The sequence below is a fragment of the Chiloscyllium punctatum genome, chromosome 15, assembly GCF_047496795.1.
Source record: "Chiloscyllium punctatum isolate Juve2018m chromosome 15, sChiPun1.3, whole genome shotgun sequence".
In the NCBI taxonomy this organism is placed as follows: Eukaryota; Metazoa; Chordata; class Chondrichthyes; order Orectolobiformes; family Hemiscylliidae; genus Chiloscyllium; species Chiloscyllium punctatum.
The window spans coordinates 35,483,228-35,505,630 of record NC_092753.1 but is presented as its reverse complement, the minus strand read 5'-3'; the positions used below and the strand labels follow the sequence as shown (position 1 = coordinate 35,505,630).

General features: G+C 38.4%; 1 protein-coding gene across 1 annotated transcript in view; it reads right to left on the bottom strand.

The window, feature by feature from the left end:
* Positions 1 to 22,403, bottom strand: part of LOC140485903 (superoxide dismutase [Cu-Zn]-like) — a 62,457-nt gene that overhangs the window by 1,914 nt on the left and 38,140 nt on the right. The window contains exons 3-4 of the mRNA XM_072584351.1: positions 19,541 to 19,610; positions 9,868 to 9,985 (exon numbers count right to left, since the gene is read on the bottom strand). Coding sequence (XP_072440452.1) covers positions 9,868 to 9,985; positions 19,541 to 19,610 — 188 coding nt within the window. The remainder of the gene's footprint in view (positions 1 to 9,867; positions 9,986 to 19,540; positions 19,611 to 22,403) is intronic.

The following is a 22,403-nucleotide window of genomic DNA, read 5'->3' as shown; positions in this document are numbered from 1 at the left end:
TGTGGAATGAATTTCCTGAGGAAGTGGTGGATGTGGGTACAATTACATTGTTCAAAAGACATTTGGATAAGTACATCAGTAGGACAGGTTTGGAGGGATATGGGCCAAGAGCAGGTAGGTGGGACTAGTTTAGTTTGGGATTATGTTCAGCATGGACTGCTTGGGCCGAAGGGTCTGTTTCCGTGTTGTATGGCTCTATGACTTTATAACAAACTAAGGCTGGCACAGCCTATTAAGCCTGGTTGAGAGGTGACTAAGCGAGTAGACAGCACAGACGGCATACAGAGTTAGTGATGTCAGGCAATTTGGGTGGGTAAGATTGCAAGGGAAGACTTTGCAGGCAACCATGAGCATAGTAGAACATAAGACTTAGTGGGTGGTGGATTTAGTAGTACAAGATATCAGAGAGAAGATGGTGGCACTTAAGAAAGCCAGTACCATCTTTCGACATAGCTGAGACTGCACTGGGTCACACATTGGCTCAGGCTCGCAAAGTCTAGGGTCATGGACACTGCTGCTGATCCTGGGGGAAAAAGATGACACCTTCACTGTTCAGCAGGACCTCCTGGTTACTGCTCAAAACATGGGCCACCATATTTCACTTCTCTGCACTGTGCAATGCAAGATATACTTTAGCATTTTAAAGATGGATGCTAGTCAATTCTGGGATATCCTGGAAGTGATAAGTTGTTCATGGGACAGCATATGGTAAGATGGGTCTAGAATCCTGTAAGATAGAGGTATCATAGCAGCAGAGTAGATAATTAACAACATATGGTAAAGATTGATAAGATATAGTGACAAAATTGGTTGAGGCTAGTGGTGGAAAAACATTCCAAAAATTCAACGCAACTAGCACTTATTCAAACAAATGTATAATTCAGCCCATGATCTTTCCTTAGCTTTACTGACCATCTTATTTTAAGGTTTTGCCCACAGAATGAACCAATGATAATTAAACCTAGTAGCAGCACTGCAAAACAGCCTGTCAAATTTCCACTAAATTCATTGACTAGTAACAATAGAAATAAAGCAACAGTTATGCATATAGTAAAAGAGGTGCATAAAATGCAAGTTGTTCAATATTAATATTTCTGTAAAGATTTTTTAATCTTTACATTCAAAGAATCCCAGTAAGCTACAGCTCCAAAGACTTGCCAGATTATAAAAGGTTGCTAGTCCTGTGGAAAGAGATGATTATTTTATGGAAATTTAACAGCACTGGATGACATGAAGAAGGTTACCTCATGCAACAAAGCTACCATGAACTTAAATTTCACAAATAATGTGAATACATCCCAGCTACATAAAACATTGGTGGCATTTGTCTTAAGAACTTGTACATTCAGACTAGTTTAATTACTCTGGGCAAGAAAAAATAATAGCTCTGAAGATGAATAAATGCTAAGCATATGATGATTTCTACCAAGGGCTTAAAGCTATTAGATGAGGAAATTGCAAATGATTTTGCTATTAACTTCCAAGCTCAAACTATCCCTTTGGATTGGAAAACAACAACTGTCATTAAGAACGGTAACAAAAAGGAACCAAGCCGTAGAATCCTGTTTCTCTATTATATGGAAATTATTGCAATCTAATTAGGAACACAAGGTGCACTTAAAATTGACATGATCAGAAAGGCAATATGAATTTGTCACATCTAACAAGACTATTTTTTTGAGCAAGTCAGTCATAAAGCATAGAAACTGACCCTTCAATCCAACTCATCATGCTGACCATGTTTCCCAAACTGAACTAGACCCACTTGCCTGCATTTGGCCCATACCCCTCTAAACCTTTCCTATTCATGTACCTGTTCCAAATGTCTTTTAAATGTTGTTACTGTACCTGCATCTACCATTTCATCTGGCAGTTCATTCCACATACAAACCACCCTCTGAATAAGTTGCCCCAGCGTTTCTTTTAAATCTTTCTCCTCTCAACTTAAAAATAGCCCCCCTAGCTTAGAAATCACTCACCTACCCTAGGGAAAAGACCTTTGCTATTCACCTTATCAATGCCCCTCATGATTTTATAAACCTGTATAAGGTCACCTCCAACTTCCTACACTCCAATCCAAAAGTCCCAGCCCATCTTTACAACTCAAAACTCTCCAATTTGGCAACATCCTGGTAAGTCTTTTCTGAACCCTTTCCAATTTAATATCCTTCCTTTAGTAAGGCGACCAGTATTGCACACAGCACTCCAAAAATGGCCTCATCAAAGTCCAATCCAACCTCAACATGACATCCCAACTCCAAGACTCAATGATCTGAGCAATGAAGGCAAGTGTACTAAATGCCTTCTTAACCACCCTGACAACTTGTGATACAACTTTCAAAGAACTATGTACCTGAACCTCTAGGTATCTGTTTGACACTACTACTCAGGGTCTTACCATTGACTGTACAAGTCCTGTTCTTGTTTTTTTTTAACCAAAATGCAATCCCTCACATTTAACCAAACTAACAAGAAGCACAGAAATGGGAATGTCTATGGAAATGATGATTGAATTGCCTTGTATAAATCCATGCACAATTTTTAAAAAATCAAACCATGAAAATGGTTACAGCACAGAGGAACCATTACCCTTTATTGTCACATAACCCACTGTGTGTGTTGGCTCTCTGATGCAACAACTCGAGTGTCATTTCTTCAATTTTTCCATTTAGCCTGCAGATTTACAAAACAAAAATCCAAATTCCTCTTGAGTGCCTTGATTAAACCATACTCACTGCATTCTGAATCTTAAACACTTGCTTATGAAAAAAGATTTTCATTGTGTCACCTCTATCTTTTACTTTAAATCTTTTGACAATATGTTTGAATATCTGTATCAATCTCTCAATCTTCTGTTCTCCAAGGAAAAGAATGACAATCTATACATGTATCTGAAGTCCCCCCTTTAGAGGACCATTCTTGCAATTGTTTTTTCTGCACCATCTCTAATGTCTTCACATCTTTCTTAAGTTGCAATGCCAGAACTGCCTGAAGAACTTCAGTTGAGGCCAAACCAGTGCTTAGGAGAAAGTTAACATAAATTCCTTGCTTTTCCTTCAAGACATAGAATCAGTCTGTGTAGAAGAAAGAAACAGCAAGGGAAAGAAGTCCCTGAACAGGGTAACTTTTAGGTTCCTAAACAGTAGTCCTGCAGTGGAGTAAAGTATAAAGCAGAAATACTGGGGGTTTGTAACAAAGGTACAGCAGTGATGATTGATGATTTTAATATGTATTTAGACTGGATTAATCAAATTGACAAGGGTTGTCTTGAGGGAGAGTTCATTGAAAGTATTAGCTATTGTTTCTTGGAGCAATATGTTGTAGAATCAATCAAACAGGTTATTCTGGATTGGCTATTGTGTAACAATGTGAGACGAATGAATAATCTCATTGTAAAAGAACCTTCGAGGAAAAAGTAACCATGGCATGCTCAAATTTCAAACTTAGTTGAAAGACAAGAAACTGGAGACTGACACTAACATTCTGGAATCAAATAAAGGTATCAGATATAGTATGAGGACAGATGTGGCACTGATAGATTGAGCTGGAAGACAAGAAAGGTAGGAGAGTTAATGAACAGTGGCATGTATTTGAGGAAACACTCAATTTTTCCAAAGTAAAATATATTCCAAAAAGGAAGGAACATTGTAAGAGGGGAAACAAACATCCAAGGCTTAGCAAGCAAGTTAAAGATAACGTAAAGACAAAAACTAAGGCATGTCATATTGCAAAGGCAAGTGGCAGGCTGGAAGGTAGTTGATCTTTAACAGTTTCCCAAATGGTTACTAAAAATTCAAAAAGAGTAAAGGCAAATTATGAAATAAACTAGCACAAAGCAATAACTGATAATAAAAACTCATACAAGTATATAAAAGGGAAGAGAGTAACGAAAGTGAACACTGGGCCCTTGGTGGATGAGACTGGGGATTAATCATAGGGAATACATAAACGTTGGAATCACTAATTCAATATTTAGCCTCAGTTTTCATGAAGGACACTAATATTATCCCAACAATAACAGGTAAAACAAAAATTATAGAAATGGACAAACTTAGAGCAACCATCACTAGGGAAAATTCACTGTGGTATGAAGGCAGACAAGACTTGATGACCTACATTCTAGGGAAAATTCTGGGTTTCTGCCCCTTATCTATTACTTTCACCCTTCTCTTTGCATAAAACCTATCTATAAGCACATTCATGTTACCTATTTCAAGCATTTGGTATGGTAGTGAATTACATTATTATTATTCTGTATTTCACTCAATGTTTTTATCTGATCTTTGTTATATACACAAACTATAAACTCACAAGTTGGGATTTTAATTTTGGAGTTCAAGAATGGTGGGTGTCTTAAATGACATAATATCCATTATTGCCTGTGATGAGTTTTCATCATCTGTTTTTCAGCTTGTTTTGAATGCAAGCAGGTTCCATCAAGACAAACATAAGTCATCGTCCCGGCTGGTGTACTTATTACACATTCAGTTCCTTTCTGATATTGAGTAAGGTCCAGTGAACTTGTTTTCAATGATTCCCCAGGACAGGTAACAGCACTAACACCTTATCTCTTGTCACAATATTTCAAGCTTTGGCCTTTCCATCTGCTTTATTTTATTTGGTTATGTACCTTTTAAAAACTTTTTTAGCCAATTTACATTATATGATCAAATTGTCTCCAAACTTTGAAACATCAGCTAGAAGCATTGTTTGTGCTTCAGTTTACTAATTTCTCCCTAACTAATTAAGTGGTCCTTTTTTATTCACTCTTGGGATGTCACTGACTGGCCATCCCTAGGTGCTCTTGAGAAGGTGGTGGTCAGCTGCCTTCTTGACCTGCTACAGTCTATGAACTGTAGGTATGATCCTTAGGGAGGGAATTCCAGGATTTTGACCCTGTGACAGTGAATATATTTCCAAGCCAGAATGACGAGTGGCTTGGAGAGGAAGTTGTAGGTAGTGGTATTCTCAAATATCTGCTGTGGTGTCCTACATAGAAGTGGTTGTGGGTTTGGAAAGTGTGGAGAAGGATATTTAATGAATTTCTGCAGTGCATCTTGTAGACATTACACATTGCTGCTGAGTATCATAGGGATGTTTGTGTATGTGGTGCCAATTATGTGAGCTGCTTTGTCCTTCATGGTGTCAGGCTCCTTGAGTGTTGTTGGAGCTGTATTCCTTCAAGCAAGTCCATCACTGCAGTATTTATAGCTTCTGATCTGCTCTCGTAGCCACTGTGTTTACATGGCAAGTCTAGTTGAGTTTCTGGTCAAAAGTAATCGTCAGGATATTGGTAGTGAGAGATTTAGTGATGGTAACACATTGAATGTCAAGGGATAGTGATTAGACTAGCACTTATTCATGACAGTCATTTCCTGGCATTTGTGTCATGCAAATGTTACTTGCTACTTTTTACCCAGTTCTGAAAATTATCTAGATCTTGTTGCATTTGAACATGGATTGCTTCAGTATCTGAGGAGCCATGAATGTTGCTGAACCTTGTGAAAACATCAATAAACATTCACATTTCTGACCTTCTGATGGAGGGAAGGTCATTGATGAAGCAGCTGAAGATGGCTGGGTATAAGACACTACTCTGAGAAACTCCTGCAGAGTCGTCCTGGACCTGAGGCGACTACCTCCAATAACCACAACCATTTTCGAATATGCCCAGCATGACTCCAACTAGTGGAGAACTTGCCCCTTGATTCCATTTTTGTTAGGGCTCCTTGGTGCCACATTCAGTGAAATGCAGCTTTAATATCAAGGGCTGTCACACTCATCTCACTTCTGGAATGAAACTCTTTGTCCAACTCTGCATGAGATGGAGAGCTGAGCTCTTACCTCAAGTCCAGATATTAGTTCAAAATCACATCCCATGGATTAATTTGGGCAAATAGTGACAGAAAAATTCCAAATCAATTAGAATGTTCTTGGCAATAAGCTCAAATGATATCTTCTTTCAAATGCACCTTGTAATAATGGGTGATGAGCAGATATAAATTGTTTTATTCCAAACTATTCATAATTTCTTTAAATATTTAAATCTTCATCTGATTGCATGTCTTTAAATAATCCATATCTTGTTTAAAAAGAAACTTTGAACTAACTTTTTCACCACGACTTTTGCAGTAATTTTCCCTGAAGGCTCTGCTTCAGGAAATCTGTGGAAACATTCATAATTGTTCAAAAATGCTGGTTCCCTTCCTAGTTCTAGGCAGGGGTTCTAGACAAACCATTAAATAATTCCAGATTTTGAAGAACCAAAGTTAAGGTCACAGTTTTAATTGAGAGCTGGGTTTTCCCCATTATCTGACATGTGTGTCTGAAAATGTAACTACATTGTTACATCGTCCAGACTAGTAAGTAGGTTTTAACATTTTAGCCTGTGTTTTGCTAATACCTAAGTGATCAACCATCAGAATTTACACTACTCTGAACAACACTGTCCATTCACTATCAGGGTCGTTGAGGTGATCTCCACTTAATCATTAACACTTCATTTTTCAAATATTAACACACCACCAGTATTGTCTCTGATCCAACTTCCAAGGATCCTCAATTATCAGAAGGACATGAGCAATGCGTATTTCATTCGGTTAATCAAATTCCAGATAATTGAATGCTGGATAACATAATTTAGCCAAGCATCAGGACTTTGCAATCTTGCCAGATAATCAAGGTTCCTTTTTTTTAGTTTGACATCCATTTGTTGGATTACTATCAAAACATATGGGCTAAATACATCGGTCTCATTTTTTTGCTTTCAGTCATTTCGGTTAAATTTTCAAATCCACTGTTTAATAGACTTTTCCTCCTGTTTAATTCTATGGGCCTGACATCCGGTCACAACAGAGTCTGAAAACAATCCAATACGTTCCTCTTATAACAGTTCAGTATCTACTGGTTGTTTCATCATTCTTGGTGAAGCCAATATTCTTGAACCTACCAGGTTGTTACCCAAAATAAAGTCAATTTGTACTATATGAATTTATTTTAATACTCATTTAATTTAATTAACTTTAATTCAACTGTACAACAAGACTGGTTTGTAAACCTCTTGTGAACCTCCTGTTAATATTACCTTCATTCATCTGTCTAGAAGACAAGTATCATTAAGCCAGTTCAGTGACTGATTGCTTAATTCTCTCTCAATATAGGTTTACCTCCTTGATTCAAATTATTAGGAATGGGTTCCCTTTTTGAGATCTCTTTAAAAAAACCCTCAATCTCCAATTGCCTGATTATCCCTGTCAATACTTTACAGAAGAATTTTCATGCCTGTCCTGAACCATTTCTACCTCCATAGTATACCATAAGTAAGCACGTTCATACAATCCCTACAGTACAGTTCGGGCTATTCAGCCCATCAAGTCTACATCCCACCCGACCCCATACTTACCATGACTAACCCACCTAGCTGACACATCCCTGGGCAGTATAGGGCAATTTAGCATGGCCAATTCATCTAACCTGCAGATCTTTGGACTGTGGGAGGAAACCAGAGCACCCAATGGAAACCTGTGCAGACATGGGGAGAACGTGCAAACTCCACACAGACAGTCACTCAAGGCTGGAATTGAACCAGGGTCCTTGGTGCTGTGAGGCAGTAATGCTAACCACTGAGACACAGTACTGTCTTCTTTGTTCTACTGCTAATGTTCTAGATCTATTTCCTTTCCTATGTCCCTTCTGAAGTTTCCTTAATTATTTCTACTACTCCAATTGACCTCCCATTTAAATTCCAGCAATTGGCTTTGATATGTCCAGTCTTATCAAAATGGAAACATATCAACTCATATTACATTTCTAGCCTTTTTCCTTTACAACTGTGGCACTTTTTTCTGTTCTCTAAAACGTGTACCTCTTCTATTCTTCATTGCTCTAAGCTTTTTCATAGCCAAACCACGTTCCTTAATTCACCATCCCTTTTAAGGCACAAGGTTTGTTTTTGAAATTCCATCTCCCTTTCCATTTATCTTCGTTTTTCTGTGTCTTCATTTTCCTCCTCTGGTTATCGCTCCTAACAGTCTGTTTAGCTCTCTTCTAATCCAATTTTTTTCATTTCTAACTGTATCTTAGCTAATTCCAGTTTATGACATTGCAATTTCAGGTTTCATTTCTTCCAATTCTAAATATTGGTTAATCACTTGAACCACCTTATCCTTGAGATCCTGCTTTTATTTCTTCCTCAATTTATCTGCTAATTCATTCAGTTTGGCTTTAGTCTTCAAATAATTCACTTTATATCTAAATACTTCTAGAACACTCTTAGCAACTTTCAAAGCTATTTTCAAATTTCATCCAAAAAAACCTCCCTCCAATTGAGCCATTTTATGTTCAGAACGATCATATACCCAATACTTTAAAAAGGAAGGCACAGATCCCTCTCAAGAACAATGCATTCAAAAATCCTACAATTCAGCTGGTGTGCCTCTTCAGCTGCTTGTGAACCGACACCCTTTTCATTGCTTCAAGTCAGATTCCTCTTTCTGCCTCTTCAGACCCAAACCCCTCCAGTTCCCCAGATGATGAGCCACCTTTCCCGTTCCAGACTCTGATCAGTCTTCAACATTTCTTACCCCCAAGGTTGGGTCTCCACTTCACCTCTTCCAGAACCAACTCCCCTTCATCTGTTTTCAACCCAACCTCCTCTCCTTGAAAACTGTCCCAATTTCATCCACTTGAACTGTTGTCCCTTAATTCCCCAAGGAGTTGACTTCCCTTCATCCACTCTGGACCAGATTCCCATGCTATCCTGCTCCCGCTTTAGACTTGGTTCTCCCTTACACACTCTGAAACTGCTTCCCCCAGACCATCATCCCGTCCAGATCCAAATCTGCCTCCCACCTTGTCCTCGGGTAAAGTGATTCTTTTCTCTGTTAATATATGGAAATAGTCAGGCTCTAGAATTTAGTCTGCATGTTTGGACAAGGCATTAAACACAACTGATTTTCTGAGACATTTTATAGAGAGGTACCAACAATTTAACAAATCATCCTGAACATTAATAGCTGCTATTATCCAAACAGTTATTAATACTAGTTCAGAATTGACATTCAGATTTCATGGCTTTGGAACTGGATTCTAAAGAATGGTTGTGAGATGAATTTGAATATATCATAAGTACATTTAAATGGAGGAAACTCAAACACCACTGTATGTCATGACCAAAGCATCAGAGACCATTAGTGCAGGCAATGAAAGCAGACACAACGATCATGAGAGAGGAACCAGATTTCAGTTGTTTTAAGAAAAGGTGGTCAGAGACAAAGAAACAGAATGCCAGAAAAGCAAAAGGAACTGAATGCAGCTAAAAATCCAATGACACAAAATTCATGCTGGCTTTCATCTACTGATCGACTATACTTCATCTGGATTAAAGAAACCAGTCTTTACAAACAGTAAGTTACTACAAATCTTCATAACTGTCTTTTATTTCCTTAAAGAAGGGAATCAAAAAGATTTCAAGACCTCATCTCAAAGCAAGCAAATATGCTAGTGAATGGTTATACTTTTAAGTGCATACTACTTCTTTTCTCATACCTCTTCCTGTATATGCACGTGCATGCTATCGCATTTGTTGAGCTATTTTTTAAAAATCCTTTCGAGAACAAACCAGAAACATTGTAATTTGTCTATTCTTAGTTACAGCACTCAGAGTGTTAGATCACTTTTTCAAAAACACACCTGCCTTCAGTCAGAGGTTGTAAAACCAGGGACTATTCTATCATCTCTCCACACCTGTAATATTAACTTTGGTTATCTCTATTTTGCGGAGATAAGAAACTGTGGGAAGAAAAGGCGGCAGCTTCTTCAAACTACACTATAACCTGTGTACAGGTACACTACAGGATTAACACTTACCACCAAAGTACGTCCAATAACAGAATACTTTCCAGCTAGGCGAATAAGTCGGTCTTCCATTTCAACACAGGCTACTCCATTTTCATCAGCTTCTATGTTGCCCAGGTCGCCTACATGTCTATATGGATTTAAGAATTGGGATTTAATCAGAATTAAACATATTCTTATTATTTAAGCCATGTAGCTGCCAAGGCCTTTACTTCAATTTAGCAAAGCATCACAACTAATGTCAATGACAAAATATGTCAGATTTTTCCAATTTAATTGCTTCAAAGTATGAAAAAAGTGATAAAATTCAGTAAATAATTTATAATTAGTTCACCTTTCACATCTTTATCTTGCCATTATGGACACAATTTTATCTAGTCTAATGCAGTAGCAGCTCCTTTCAAGCTGAATCTAGTTGTTCAATGGTTATGGTGAGAGTCTAAATCTATTCATGACAAGTTTTAAAAATAAATTTGATACACCTGGTTCACATTTAATGTCAGTTGCACACGATGTGATTGACTTCCAATGGTCCCAAATTGGCTTACAACTTACTCAGTGGGCCTGCCATTGAAGAATTGTGTTTGGGTTTAAAGGTGACGTACAGTCACACGCTTCCTCCTCCTTGATTATCTGTGCAGTCCTCCACATGAGCAGCCACAGACTGAGTAACCAAATGTCCTCCAAACTAGATAGTTCTCATACATCCGAAGGCAAAACAGTAATAAATGATGATTTATCTTGACAGCCGTAATCCCTCTAAGAAATAATTGTTAGAATCACAAAGTACAGTGCTGACCCTGGAATCCGAACACCCTATTTTTCGAACAGATTGGAATCCGAACAATTATTTCAGGAAAATTTTGCCCTAAAATCCAAACACATTTTCAGAATCCGAACACCACATACAGTTCAGGTCGCACATTGTTTGTTCAGTTCGTCCCAGGAAGTAGTCGTGAAAGCATCTCTTGTGTGTCCATCACTAAATTACCTCGTGTTTTCACCTTGATTTGTGCTGTGTTTTTTTTTAATTATCACCCTTGTGCATTCACCATGGCATCCAAGAAGAGCAGTGAAGCAAATAAGAGTAAGAGGAAGTCCTTCCTCCTCTCCAGCTTCCACATGCACCATTAGCACTCCTCACTAAGGTAAATTAAGTTATTTTCATGTTAATACATTTATTTCTTGTTTTTATTATTATTACTGGATATTTAGGTCATTTACTCATCTTATTTTACCTTAACCATGTGTATTTGCAGTTAACAGTGTCTTGAAAATGTTTTTTTTGGGTCCAAAAATGGATTAATTCACTTTCCATTATTTCTTATGGAATGGATTAATTCACTTTCCATTATTTCTTATGGGGAAAATAGTTTCGGAATCCGAACTTTTCGCAATCAGAACAGCCTCCTGAAACAAATTCAAGTCAGATTCAGAGGCATCACTTTGTATTAATTTGTATTGGTAATAATATGGAGAATTAATTGCTGCGATTCACAAACCCGACCATGCAGTCCCATTCGATTGTGATAATTTGAGGGACTTACAGACAGGGTGGTTGGTGAAATGTGGATCTCATATTGCCCTCTGAATTCTGAGGAAAGTAACAACATGATGGAAATGAACAGTTCTTTCATGCTTCTATTATATCAGAATGGTCACTTGTCCTAGCTCTCCTAAACACAGCACTAACTGCCTTGGGAATGTTGGACAGGATAGCACTCTAACTGCTGTTATAGAAGGTCTGCATACAATATCAAACGAATCAGTGGCATGAAAAATTAGATCTGTACCCAGCTTTACTATTAGTTGTCAACATGTTTGACTATTAAATCAGCCATGGAAGTTTAACATGTAGAAACTAGGTCAGCTGAGGATTCCTTTGTGAACCTAAATATGCAAAACAGTTCCTCACTTAGAATCTCATGGGCCTGAGACACAGTTTGATTGAATCCATTGGCAACACTGCCACATTTAGCTCCCTTTTTCTCTCCTCCTCTTTCATCAGTATCTCAAAAGTGGAATATCCACTAAAACTTCTGTGCCTAAAAAAAACCCTCTGTGGTTACTACTTGTAAATTAGTCGAGGAGCAGTTTGGTTGACTTTGGCAATATAATTCACTGGACCTCCAATTAAAAATAAATATAATCAAACCAGAAAGACGAGCAAACATTGTCCAAGTAGCATCTTTAGATGTGAAACCTCTGCCAACTTCAGCTGAAACTATTAAAGCATATCACCTGATTTATCTAGTCATAAGTTAATTTGATGTAATGCAGAATAAGTCTCAGGTTATTACAGAAAGGGGAAAAAAAAAATAAGCCAACCATAATTAGAGGAACTAACTGCGGAACTAACTGCAAAACAAACCTGCTTCCAAATGAGCCATTATGCCGATCAATACATTTCTACTCCAACAAATTTTCAGCAAAGTAAAAGGTCCATAAGGAAATCCTCAAAAATTCAACTCTTCTGCTGTCAAGGGGATACAGTCTAATTTTATATTTTAAAAGACCCGCACTTATGTTGAACTGTCATGTCCAAAAAAGATGGTCATCATTAAACCTTTGGAAAAAGAGAACTAATATATAGGGGTTAATATGAAAATCATAAGTCATCAAGGTAGAATCTTAGAAGTGGAAGGAACAGTCAACATGGAACATTCCATCTAGGGAATTTCAAAGGTCAGGAATATAGTGACTGAATGAATATTTAATAATAGTAACAAACTAAGAAATGCATGCTGAAGAGAAATCCACTGTGAGAGTGAAAAGTATAGTTAGGGAGGTAAAGCAGGAAAACATTAAGATCATAAGCCACTGGAAAACAAGTATAAAGTTTTAAGCTTCTACTCATTAGGACACAACAGCCGAGGGAGCTTGGAGGTGATGGGGCTCACAGAATTGTATACAGTGGACAGCAGAAATTTGAATGAATCAGAACTGTCATTAGTCAAAACACCAATCATTTCAATCCAGGGAATTCACCACAGTCAGTCAAGTATTGGTTCTACTGTGGTCTGGTGTTCAATATCTTTGCAGCCTGGGAATTAGGCACGATCAGTTCTGCAGGTAAAGTGCAAGAGATTACAGGTACATGTCTCAATTGGGATGAGACATCAGTATGGGAGGTGAGCCATGATCTCAGGGCATTCTGCTAAGTCAATCCTGGGGTGGAGCACGGTCTATCATTGGATTTAGGTCAACAATGGACAGGGGGTTTATTGAGGCAGAACTTGGAAGTCCTGGAGAAAGTGTCAATTCATGTCTGGGATAAATTTCATTGTAATGGGTGAGGGAAACAGGAGTGGACTGGGAGCGAAGGTGATGATCGTGGTACCGTTTAAGCAGGTCACAGTAATTCTTGTGCCTACATGATGATATAGGTGTGTAGGGCCAATAAGTGCATAAAAATTTCAAGGCACATTTATAGTGATGCAAAAGGGCTTGACCGAAACTGGGGTTTGTTGAAAAGTCATATGGCCATAGGTAAAGCAATAGGAAAAGGCAACATTAAGGATTTTAGGAAAACAGTGCATCACAGGTGGACCCTGCAAATCACTCTCACTAATACAACATCATAATATTATTATGCTGGATTCAAAAGCTAACTACACAATAACTTTACAAAGAATGGCCAGGTGGTTGACGGTGAGAAAGGAGGTTGTCTTTGTTACAGGATTATATAGATAGATTGGCCAGATGGGCAGATCAATAGCAGATGAAACTTAAACCTAAGCAAGAATCACAGTCATAACAGCACAGAAATAGACCCTTTGGTCCAAATCATCCATGTCAACCAGGTATCCTAAATTGAACTAGTCCCATTTGACTGCATTTGGTCAATATCCCTCTTAACATTTCCTACCACGTATCTATCCAAATATCTTTTAAATATTGTAATTTTACCCACGTCTACCATTTTCTTTGGCAGCTCATTCTACACATGCACACCATGTATGTAAAAAAGGTGATGCACTTTGCAAGATGTAATAAGAAAGAATTCAATGAATGGCAGGACACTAGGAAGCTCAGAGAAACATAAGGATCTTGGGGTGCTCATCCACAGATTCCTGAAGGCAGTAGGACAGGTTAACAGGGTAGTTAAGAAAGTGTTTGGGATGCTGTCATTATTAGTCATGGCATAGATTTTAAGAAGAGGGAAGTTATGCTGAAGCTGTACAAAAGCTACAGTTGGAGTACTCTGTGCAGGTCTGGTCTCTGCACTATAAGTAACATATGACTGCACTGGAGGGGGTGCAAAAGAGATTCACCTGGATGTTGCACAATTTAGTTCAGGTTGTTTTGTTGAGAGCAAAGATGGCTTACAGGAGGTCTGATTGGAGGTATGTAAGATGATGAATGGCATGGAGAGGGTGGACAGAAAGCAGCTGTTATCCTTAGTTGAAGTGTCAATAACAAGAGGTCATAAACATAAGTGGAAGACTTAGAGGGGATTTCAGGAAAATAAATCTCACCCAGAGGGTACCGGGAATGTGAATACACTGCCGAGGAGGGTAGTTGAAGTGCAGAACCTCGAAACTTTTAAAAAGTATTTGGATGAATACTTGAAATGTCATGCCATCCAAAGCTATGGGCCAAGTGCTGAAAAGTGGAGTAAATATACAATTAAAATAGATTTAATTGGTGTGGACTTGATGGGCTGAACAAGTGCCTCTCCTCTACTATATGATTTATGACACCACAGAAAGTTCTGGAATTCAATACATTTCATCTGCCAGACCGTCACACCGATTTATAAATAGGGTACAGCAAGGGTTATGATGCAGAAGGGAACCTTTTCTTTCTTGGGGAGGTGTGTCTTTTGTGGTGAATAATTGAATAAAGAACTCTATTCCCAATTTGATATTGAAAACTTTTGTTGTCAGACATAACTACTATTGAAGCTTAGTTTTTACTGATGCTTAAGTATGATCTCTTTGGAATGCCTCAGTGCTGTTCTGTGAGAAGTCATTTCAGTTTTATAGATGTGAGAACTCAAAAGTTCTTTATTTGAAATTTCAAGTATTCCTGACATTTCCCACAAATTCTATGCTCACAGAGCTCACGTGAATAACTCTATGATTGGAGTCATTGCAGCTTTGCTGATTCTATGAGAAGAATACAACAATTAGAATATATTTAATACACCAGCGATAACAGCAGCTGCAACACAGCATCAGGAATGATGTGGAGAAGCTGATGTTGGACTGGGATGAACAAAATTGAAAATCACACCACCAGGCTAAGATCACGTAACATCAAGTTATAGTCCAACAGGTTTATTTGGAAGCACTAGCTTTCAGAGTGCTGCTCCTTCATCAGGTAGCTTCATCAGCTAGTGCTGCCAAATGAACCTGTTGGACTATAACCTGATGTTGTGTGACCTCAGCCCAGGAAGCACAGGTAATTAGATCCCTCATAAAAGACCTCAATGTCACTTTCTTCAACTGTTTGACATTGCAAGTGCAAATTGAGAGTGCCTCACCCCATTATCTCTGAACTATACCAGCTTTCGCAGGGGGACTTCTGCTCAGAATAACTAGGTGGCAATCCCATCTTATGACTGCTAATTATTACAGCAGTCCTGAACTTTTATGGACAGGGCTCATTACAGGGAGCACTGGGGGATTTGTGTGGCATTTTCCAATCCACAAAATAACTCTGGGAAGTTACTGACAACAAGATTCATTTTTGCCATACACCACCTCTTCAGACCCTTTCTCCTCGCCAATGGTAGTGAAGCAGCTATGGCATTCGTATTCCCCAATGTGCAGGGTGCTATTTACTGCACCCATGTTGCTCTCAGAGTGCCCTACAGCACTATAAATAGAAAAGTTGAAGCGGTTGAATTGCATGTGATTGTTGTGTGGTATACACTATAGCTGTGTAAGATTCGTTACGGTACGAGAAAGGAGGGAGGCAGAAGTCTATAAGCTGTGTACTCTTACCGCGTGTTTTTTTCAGAAAAATGTTTCTTCATAAAACTGGTAAAAGTAGATTACAAACTAATTCCATTTGAAAATTTACAGACTTTACAAAAGAAGCTTAACTTGTCTCCAGATATCTCGTTGCACTCTTAGGTGCCTTACTATAATTGTAATAGCCTTAATACTTACAATATATTCAATGACTGGTATAGTCCTCCCAGCTGTACCTAGGTGACAGGAACATACGAGGTAAATATCTGCTATATTCAATGTAATCCTCTTGGGTACTGAATTTGATATGCTTCACAGCACACATCTTGTAGTTGAACAGGCATTTATATTCTGAAATTCTTGTTGCATTCACCCATGATTGGTGACTAACTATATTCGTGTACTTGTATTTCATTAACGCCCCAACTCACCCTATTTACATCCACTTGCAATTTTTCTCTCCTCCTGTATGAAATTAAATAGTGCAAAAACTGTTTGACAGATCAGACACAGCTGCAGCTTGTTAAATGCCTCACCCAGGCTTCATACACCTGGTTCATCTGCATAATGCACCTACGTGCTCCACGGCCACCATCCTCCTCAACCCTTCATCCATGCAGCTCATCATCAGCAAGTCATCAGTCTCACCACACTGAGCTTTGCTCTTGGAACAACTCAGCCAACATTTCATGCCTACAACACTTTACTTTGAACCTGGAGCTGACTTGTGTGCTTCCTCCAGGTTGCAATGTGTGCAGGGATAGTCATGCATTTCATGTGTCTACACAAGAAGCTTTTACACTGACATAGTCACAAGTATCCCACTTAGCTTGCTTTCTTAGCAATCACTGACCCTATTGTGGAGTTACAGGCTGCCAGTTTCTACACTGCTTTGCTGGAGCTCTCGGAGTTCAGTACTTATTTGGAGGCTCCCAGCCTTATTGCCTTCTTAGCTCACAAGGTCTTGAGCACAGATTTACAGGCTGTCAGCTTCTGTAGTTTATCTTGATTTTTAGCATAGAAGCAACAGGCAACTGATAACAGTGGGAAGTTGGTCAAAGGACGTGTCCTATTCCAGTTCTTTGGATTGGCCTTGGTCAATTAGTCACTTGGTCCCATGCAAGTCTCTGGATCCAGATCCTAGACACTGTCAGTCAGGTTATCATTGTGACATAAGTCTAGGGGATTGACATGATTAATCATGGCTGTCCTGTTAAGTCAGTCCTGGGGTTTGGTCAATAATGGTCAGGGTTCATCAGAAGACAGTTCAATTGGTCCTAGAGAAAGCAACTCTGGGGAGGGCCTCATTCTGGTATAGTTTGTCCTTCATAACTGGAGCTGAGAAAGTTGGGAAATGTCTTGGATGCAGAAAAAAATTGTGGAATGAACAGCAATATTCTGAGCATGAAGATAAGGATCAGGATCATGATATTCACCAGGTCAGCCATTCACTGAGTACATAAAAGGCCAAGAGGCCATCAAGCCAGAAGATCAGAGACAACCTTACCTCCAGGATGAATAAGTTGGGCTTTAACTTTGTTTAACTAATTGCAATTTTTTTGTTATACTAGCAAGCGGCCCCTGCTTAGTAAAATTAGTGATCGTGTATGAGCAGGAAAGATAGTGGGGTGTTCCCACTGAGCAAGTAGAATGTATAGAATGCAATATGCATTGAGTTTGGAAGGATGAGAGTTCGAGTAGACAAGATGCATATACATACTGGAAAGTGTAGTCCATCTAACTTGATGAGATGCCAATCGAGTGGTAAAGTAATAATGTGAGCAATACATTTGAGGAGGAGAAAATGGTGGCACTTACCCTCTTGTGACACTACTTTTGGCATACTGAAACGTTCGTCAGGCTGGCTGGGTGTATTGATTTGGCCATCTGTGATGGTCAGCAAAGATGATGGCTGCTTCCTCCCCATGACCCTGTCTCCCAGCAACTTAGGAACTCTGTCTTGGAAGTAGGAAGTAGGCTTGGCCTTCTTTGGCACCGTATGCTGAGATTTCAGAAATGAACACCACAGTGTGAAAGGTTGATCCTTGCTGTAGCGTTGAAATGGTGTGCAGCTGTGCTTTAAATTGTTAGAAGGTCCTGACAATGGCAAGCGTTACCACCTCACTTGCCATGAGATTCCCCAAGAAATGTGCTCAACATCGGTTGCATAATCAAGAAAGTGAAGGTGTAAGCTCGTGTGAGAAAATTTGCTACAAGCCAAGATGGACGGGACACTATGAAACTCATTCACTGCCATATTAACTGCAATTGGAAAGTTTAACCATGATGATTAATTTTACATATCGTCTTTATAAAAGCAAGATATAAAATGTTGACTGTTATCCCAGATGGATGTCAAAAACAACATCAAGAGTTTGGTCACAATGAGCTATATTCTTAAATCCCACAATGAACCAGTTAGACCAAATGGATGTTATGGACATGAGATTTCTATTCTTTAGCTCATAAAATTTTCTAATTTCTAAGAAAAAGCAGAGTTTATCCAATTTCCAAAGTGCAATCCTGATCACTAATTTCCTCCTGATTCCTTATAACAAAATGTTGTTTGTTTAAAGTACAGATGCAACACACATGGAATTACTTAGCAACTCTCAAAATGAGTCTGAGGCACAACATCTTCTTGATTGAAAGCGAACTTAGTATTTTTCTCATTCATTGTTACCAGTGAAATGATTCATTTATGTCTTTCATCTGAGAAGAATCTTTATACCATTCGTATTCTATTTCTGCATTCCAGTATCCCATTTTAATTACCTTCCTCAGACAATAGATATTAAACCACATATTCTGCATCAGTGCCTTTGGTCAGCTGGTATTCAAATATAGCCATGATGTGGAGGCGTGATACACAAAGTTAGAAGTCACACAACACCAGTTTATAGTAGAACAGGTTTATTTGAAATCACAAGTGTTCGGAGCACTGCTCCTTTGTCAGGGGATGTGATGAGGGAGCAGTGCTCTGAAAGCTTATGATTTCAAATAAAACCCTGGTGTCGTGTGACTTCTGACTTTATTAAAATATAGTCCAACTTTGAAGTTCAGTATTAGGGTTATAGTTTGATTGAGTCCATCCCTAGACTCCAAAACGTCACTCAACAGGCATTTTTGTTTATCAACTGAAATGATTTGCTTTTTAAAAAACATTACAGTGGAATATAATATGACTTAAAAATACTCTGAAAACCTGATGTGATCAGAAATGAATCCAACTTAGACATCACCCTAATACTTCCTAAATTCCAGTGAATGTGGTCCTAACCGATCCAGACTTGCACCAAATGTCAGTCCTACCATCCCAGGAATCAGCCAGGTAAACCATTGTTGCACATTCTCCATAGATACTAAAATTGTATATGATACTCCAAATGTGGCCTCATCAGAGCTCAATGCAATTGTAGTAAGACATCCTTGCTTCACTGTTCGAATCCTCTCCCAATAAAAGCCAACATACCATTTGCCTTCTTCACCAACTGCTACACTTGCATGCTCACCTTCAGCAACTGGTGCACAAGACACCCAGGTCACACTGCACCTCCCCTTTTCCAAATCTATAGACATTCAACTAATAATCTTCCTTTCCAATTTTGCTACTGAAGGGGATAACCCTACTTGTATCCACATTATACTTCATCTGCCATACAGATGAAATGCCAAAGTGTACTTAGTTAAAATAATTAACATGGTAACAAAATTTTTCATAAACTATTCAGCATTTCAAACTTTGCTGTTCAGATAAAACGCACCTTTTTTTGTCTTGTGGTGCTCCATGAGTTTCATTACAGGGGTTGTAATGAGGTCCAGCACTGCCACAGCCTTAAAAAAAAAATGATTGTTTTAAAATTTTTGAAGGACTAGTCCACTTTTATGTAATACCACATATATATTTGCAGTAAATGAAAATTCAAGTGAACATCATCCTTCTGTTTTCTTGTGGTGCGTGTTCTCAGAAATAGCAGTATCTGGTTCAGATACTGAAGGGTGCACTTTGGAGTCTTTCATTAGATATCTGTACCTGTCTTCACCTCACCATGCTCGAGGGACACCAATTTAAACTGGACTATGTTTAAGTTCTTGAGGATAGACCTTGATACATCAGCATTTTCCATTACATTTCATATAGTAAGTTTAATCACGCTCAATTGGTAGTAATAGCTGTGATAGACAATGCAATATAAGGGACTACTGGTAATGGAAACAGGATACATTTGTGCAGACTATACATAAAATAAACGGATCCTTGGGTTATTCAGTTTTATTTATTTGCATAAGTAACTTTGCAAATTAGAATGTTTGTGCCAGTTTCAAGCTTCAGTTCAGAAGTATGTAGTAACAGAAGGTGATCTGACTCAAAGTCTGCTCTGTAATTTTCAAAAGTTAAAAATCACACAACACCAGGTTATAGTCCAACAGGTTTAACTGGAAGCACACTAGCTTTCGGAGCGACGCTCCTTCATCAGGTGATTGTCTGACAATCACCCCAGTCCAGCACCGGCATCTCCAAATCATGACCGTCAGAATGGTCAGAACCTTAAACTGATTTCAGATTATAAAGTATTAAAATTGCCTTATATACTGAACAGTGTCTGCACAGAGAGATTACCACTTAATGTTCTACTTAAACATGTAGGAAAATCTTAGATCATCTATGTTGCTGCTGCAAGTGAATAAAATAGAATGCTGTGGTTAATTATGGCAATATACAATGTATCACTATAAAACAAATACTGCTGGACTCATACTCCAAGAGAAAAGTTTACTTAAAATCTAGAAAATAACACATTACAATTTCTGATCTGGAATTCCTGCCATTCATTTTTGTTCTACTTCAATAATTTAATGTAACTTGTATAAAAGATCTAATGTTTTTCTTCTCATAAGTATAATTGATTTTAGGATAGTGCCATAATAATGTTAATATACAAAAGCCTGACAATGTAAATCATGATTGAATTAATAATGAACCAGAATATGTCGCAGAAGTTTTAGCGAGTAGCTGATGCCCACTGAATATAGTTAAGGGTTGTTTTTCTCCTCTGATGCCTTCAAAGTCTTTAGAGAGATGTGAAACTGCAGGGGCTGGAATGTATTACTTCCTCCTCCAATTTCATTTTAATTTAGTTCTCTCTTTCTTGTCCTCTCCTATGTTCATTTTAATGTACTGCCCTGGTAGATTATTGCTCCTTTAATGAGAAACACAGGCGGGTTATTAGAGTAAAAAAACATTTAGAGGTATGTAATAACATCTGTAAACTGAAAAAAAACCGATATCCTATACAGCAGTGCAAGTCTTCCTACCTCAGGGACAAAAGACCCGAATCCAAGTGTGTCATAACAGATTAAGGGCTCCGGTACCGCTGACCCAGAAAGCCAAAGTCCCAACTGCACTGGAAATGCGTCAAACTATATTGAACAGACTGATTATAAACAAAAAGACTGGTTTTTGAATGATCTCCTGTGATGAAGTTGTATTGTCCCTACCTCTGAGGCAGGAAGCCTGGGTTCAAGTGTAACGTCTCTGAACAGGTTGATTTTAAAAAAAAATCCATGGATTGATCTTTTCGGGCTCTTGAGGTACAGTGGCAGTGTTCCTATGTCTAGCTCAGAAGGTCTTAGTTTAAGTCACACCTGCTCCAGAAGCATGACAGAACATGTCTGAACAGGTTAATGGAAAAGATGAGCTAGTTTTCCATTAGTAAATGCTGTTGGTTAGGAAGGGGAAAGGCAGATTTGCGTTTGTTATGAACTATAATATGCAGATAAACCATTGTGGAACGCAAAACGATATTTGCTTCAACAAACCGATGACTGCAGTCCACTGTTTAAAATGGATAAAAAATACCAGAGGATAAACCTTGGTCCCTTCAGACAGGAAGATTAATAAAGAAACTTCTTTCCAACAAAAGCACTGCTTCTCGAAGCTCCTCATGCAAAATCACTGATAGTCATATTGCAATTGAATACCCAGACTTTTTGGAATTTGAACCATACAAAGAAAGAATGGACTTTAGTTGCAACCGGAAACAAGGTATAGTCTTGGCTTTTTCCTTACCAGGGAAAATAAGGTTTAAATTATGTTCAGAACCATAAGTAAGTAATTGACTTAGATACCGAAAAAGGATTGCAGATTCTGTTACAATTTACGGGCAAAGTTTCCAAGAGAAATCTGTTGCAATCCCTCGAGGCATGGTTGACTTTTAATAACCCTAAGATGATGGACAGCTGATCCTTCAAGGAACATATCATGGATTTTGACAGGTTACACAAAATACTAAAAAACGAGAGAAATTCCTGACTCTGTGCTTCCATTCAAATTATGATTTTAAGCACAAATCTCACATGGAAAGACTTTTGATTTTGATAGTGGATTAAATTTTATGTAGAGATTCTTTTCTAGATCAAATGACTTCTGCCCTCACGAAACTTTTGGGTAAATAATTGTTTCCAGCTACCTACATGTCACAAATTGCAAATTCTGTAGGTTCAAACAGAATGAATGAAGGGCTTTGTCAGGACTGACATTTAAAATTATTGAGGTCTGGTCACAGGTCCTTGTACAAGGCAGGAGTTGCTGAAAGACATGGTTTCAGTACAGGAGAACTGATTGCA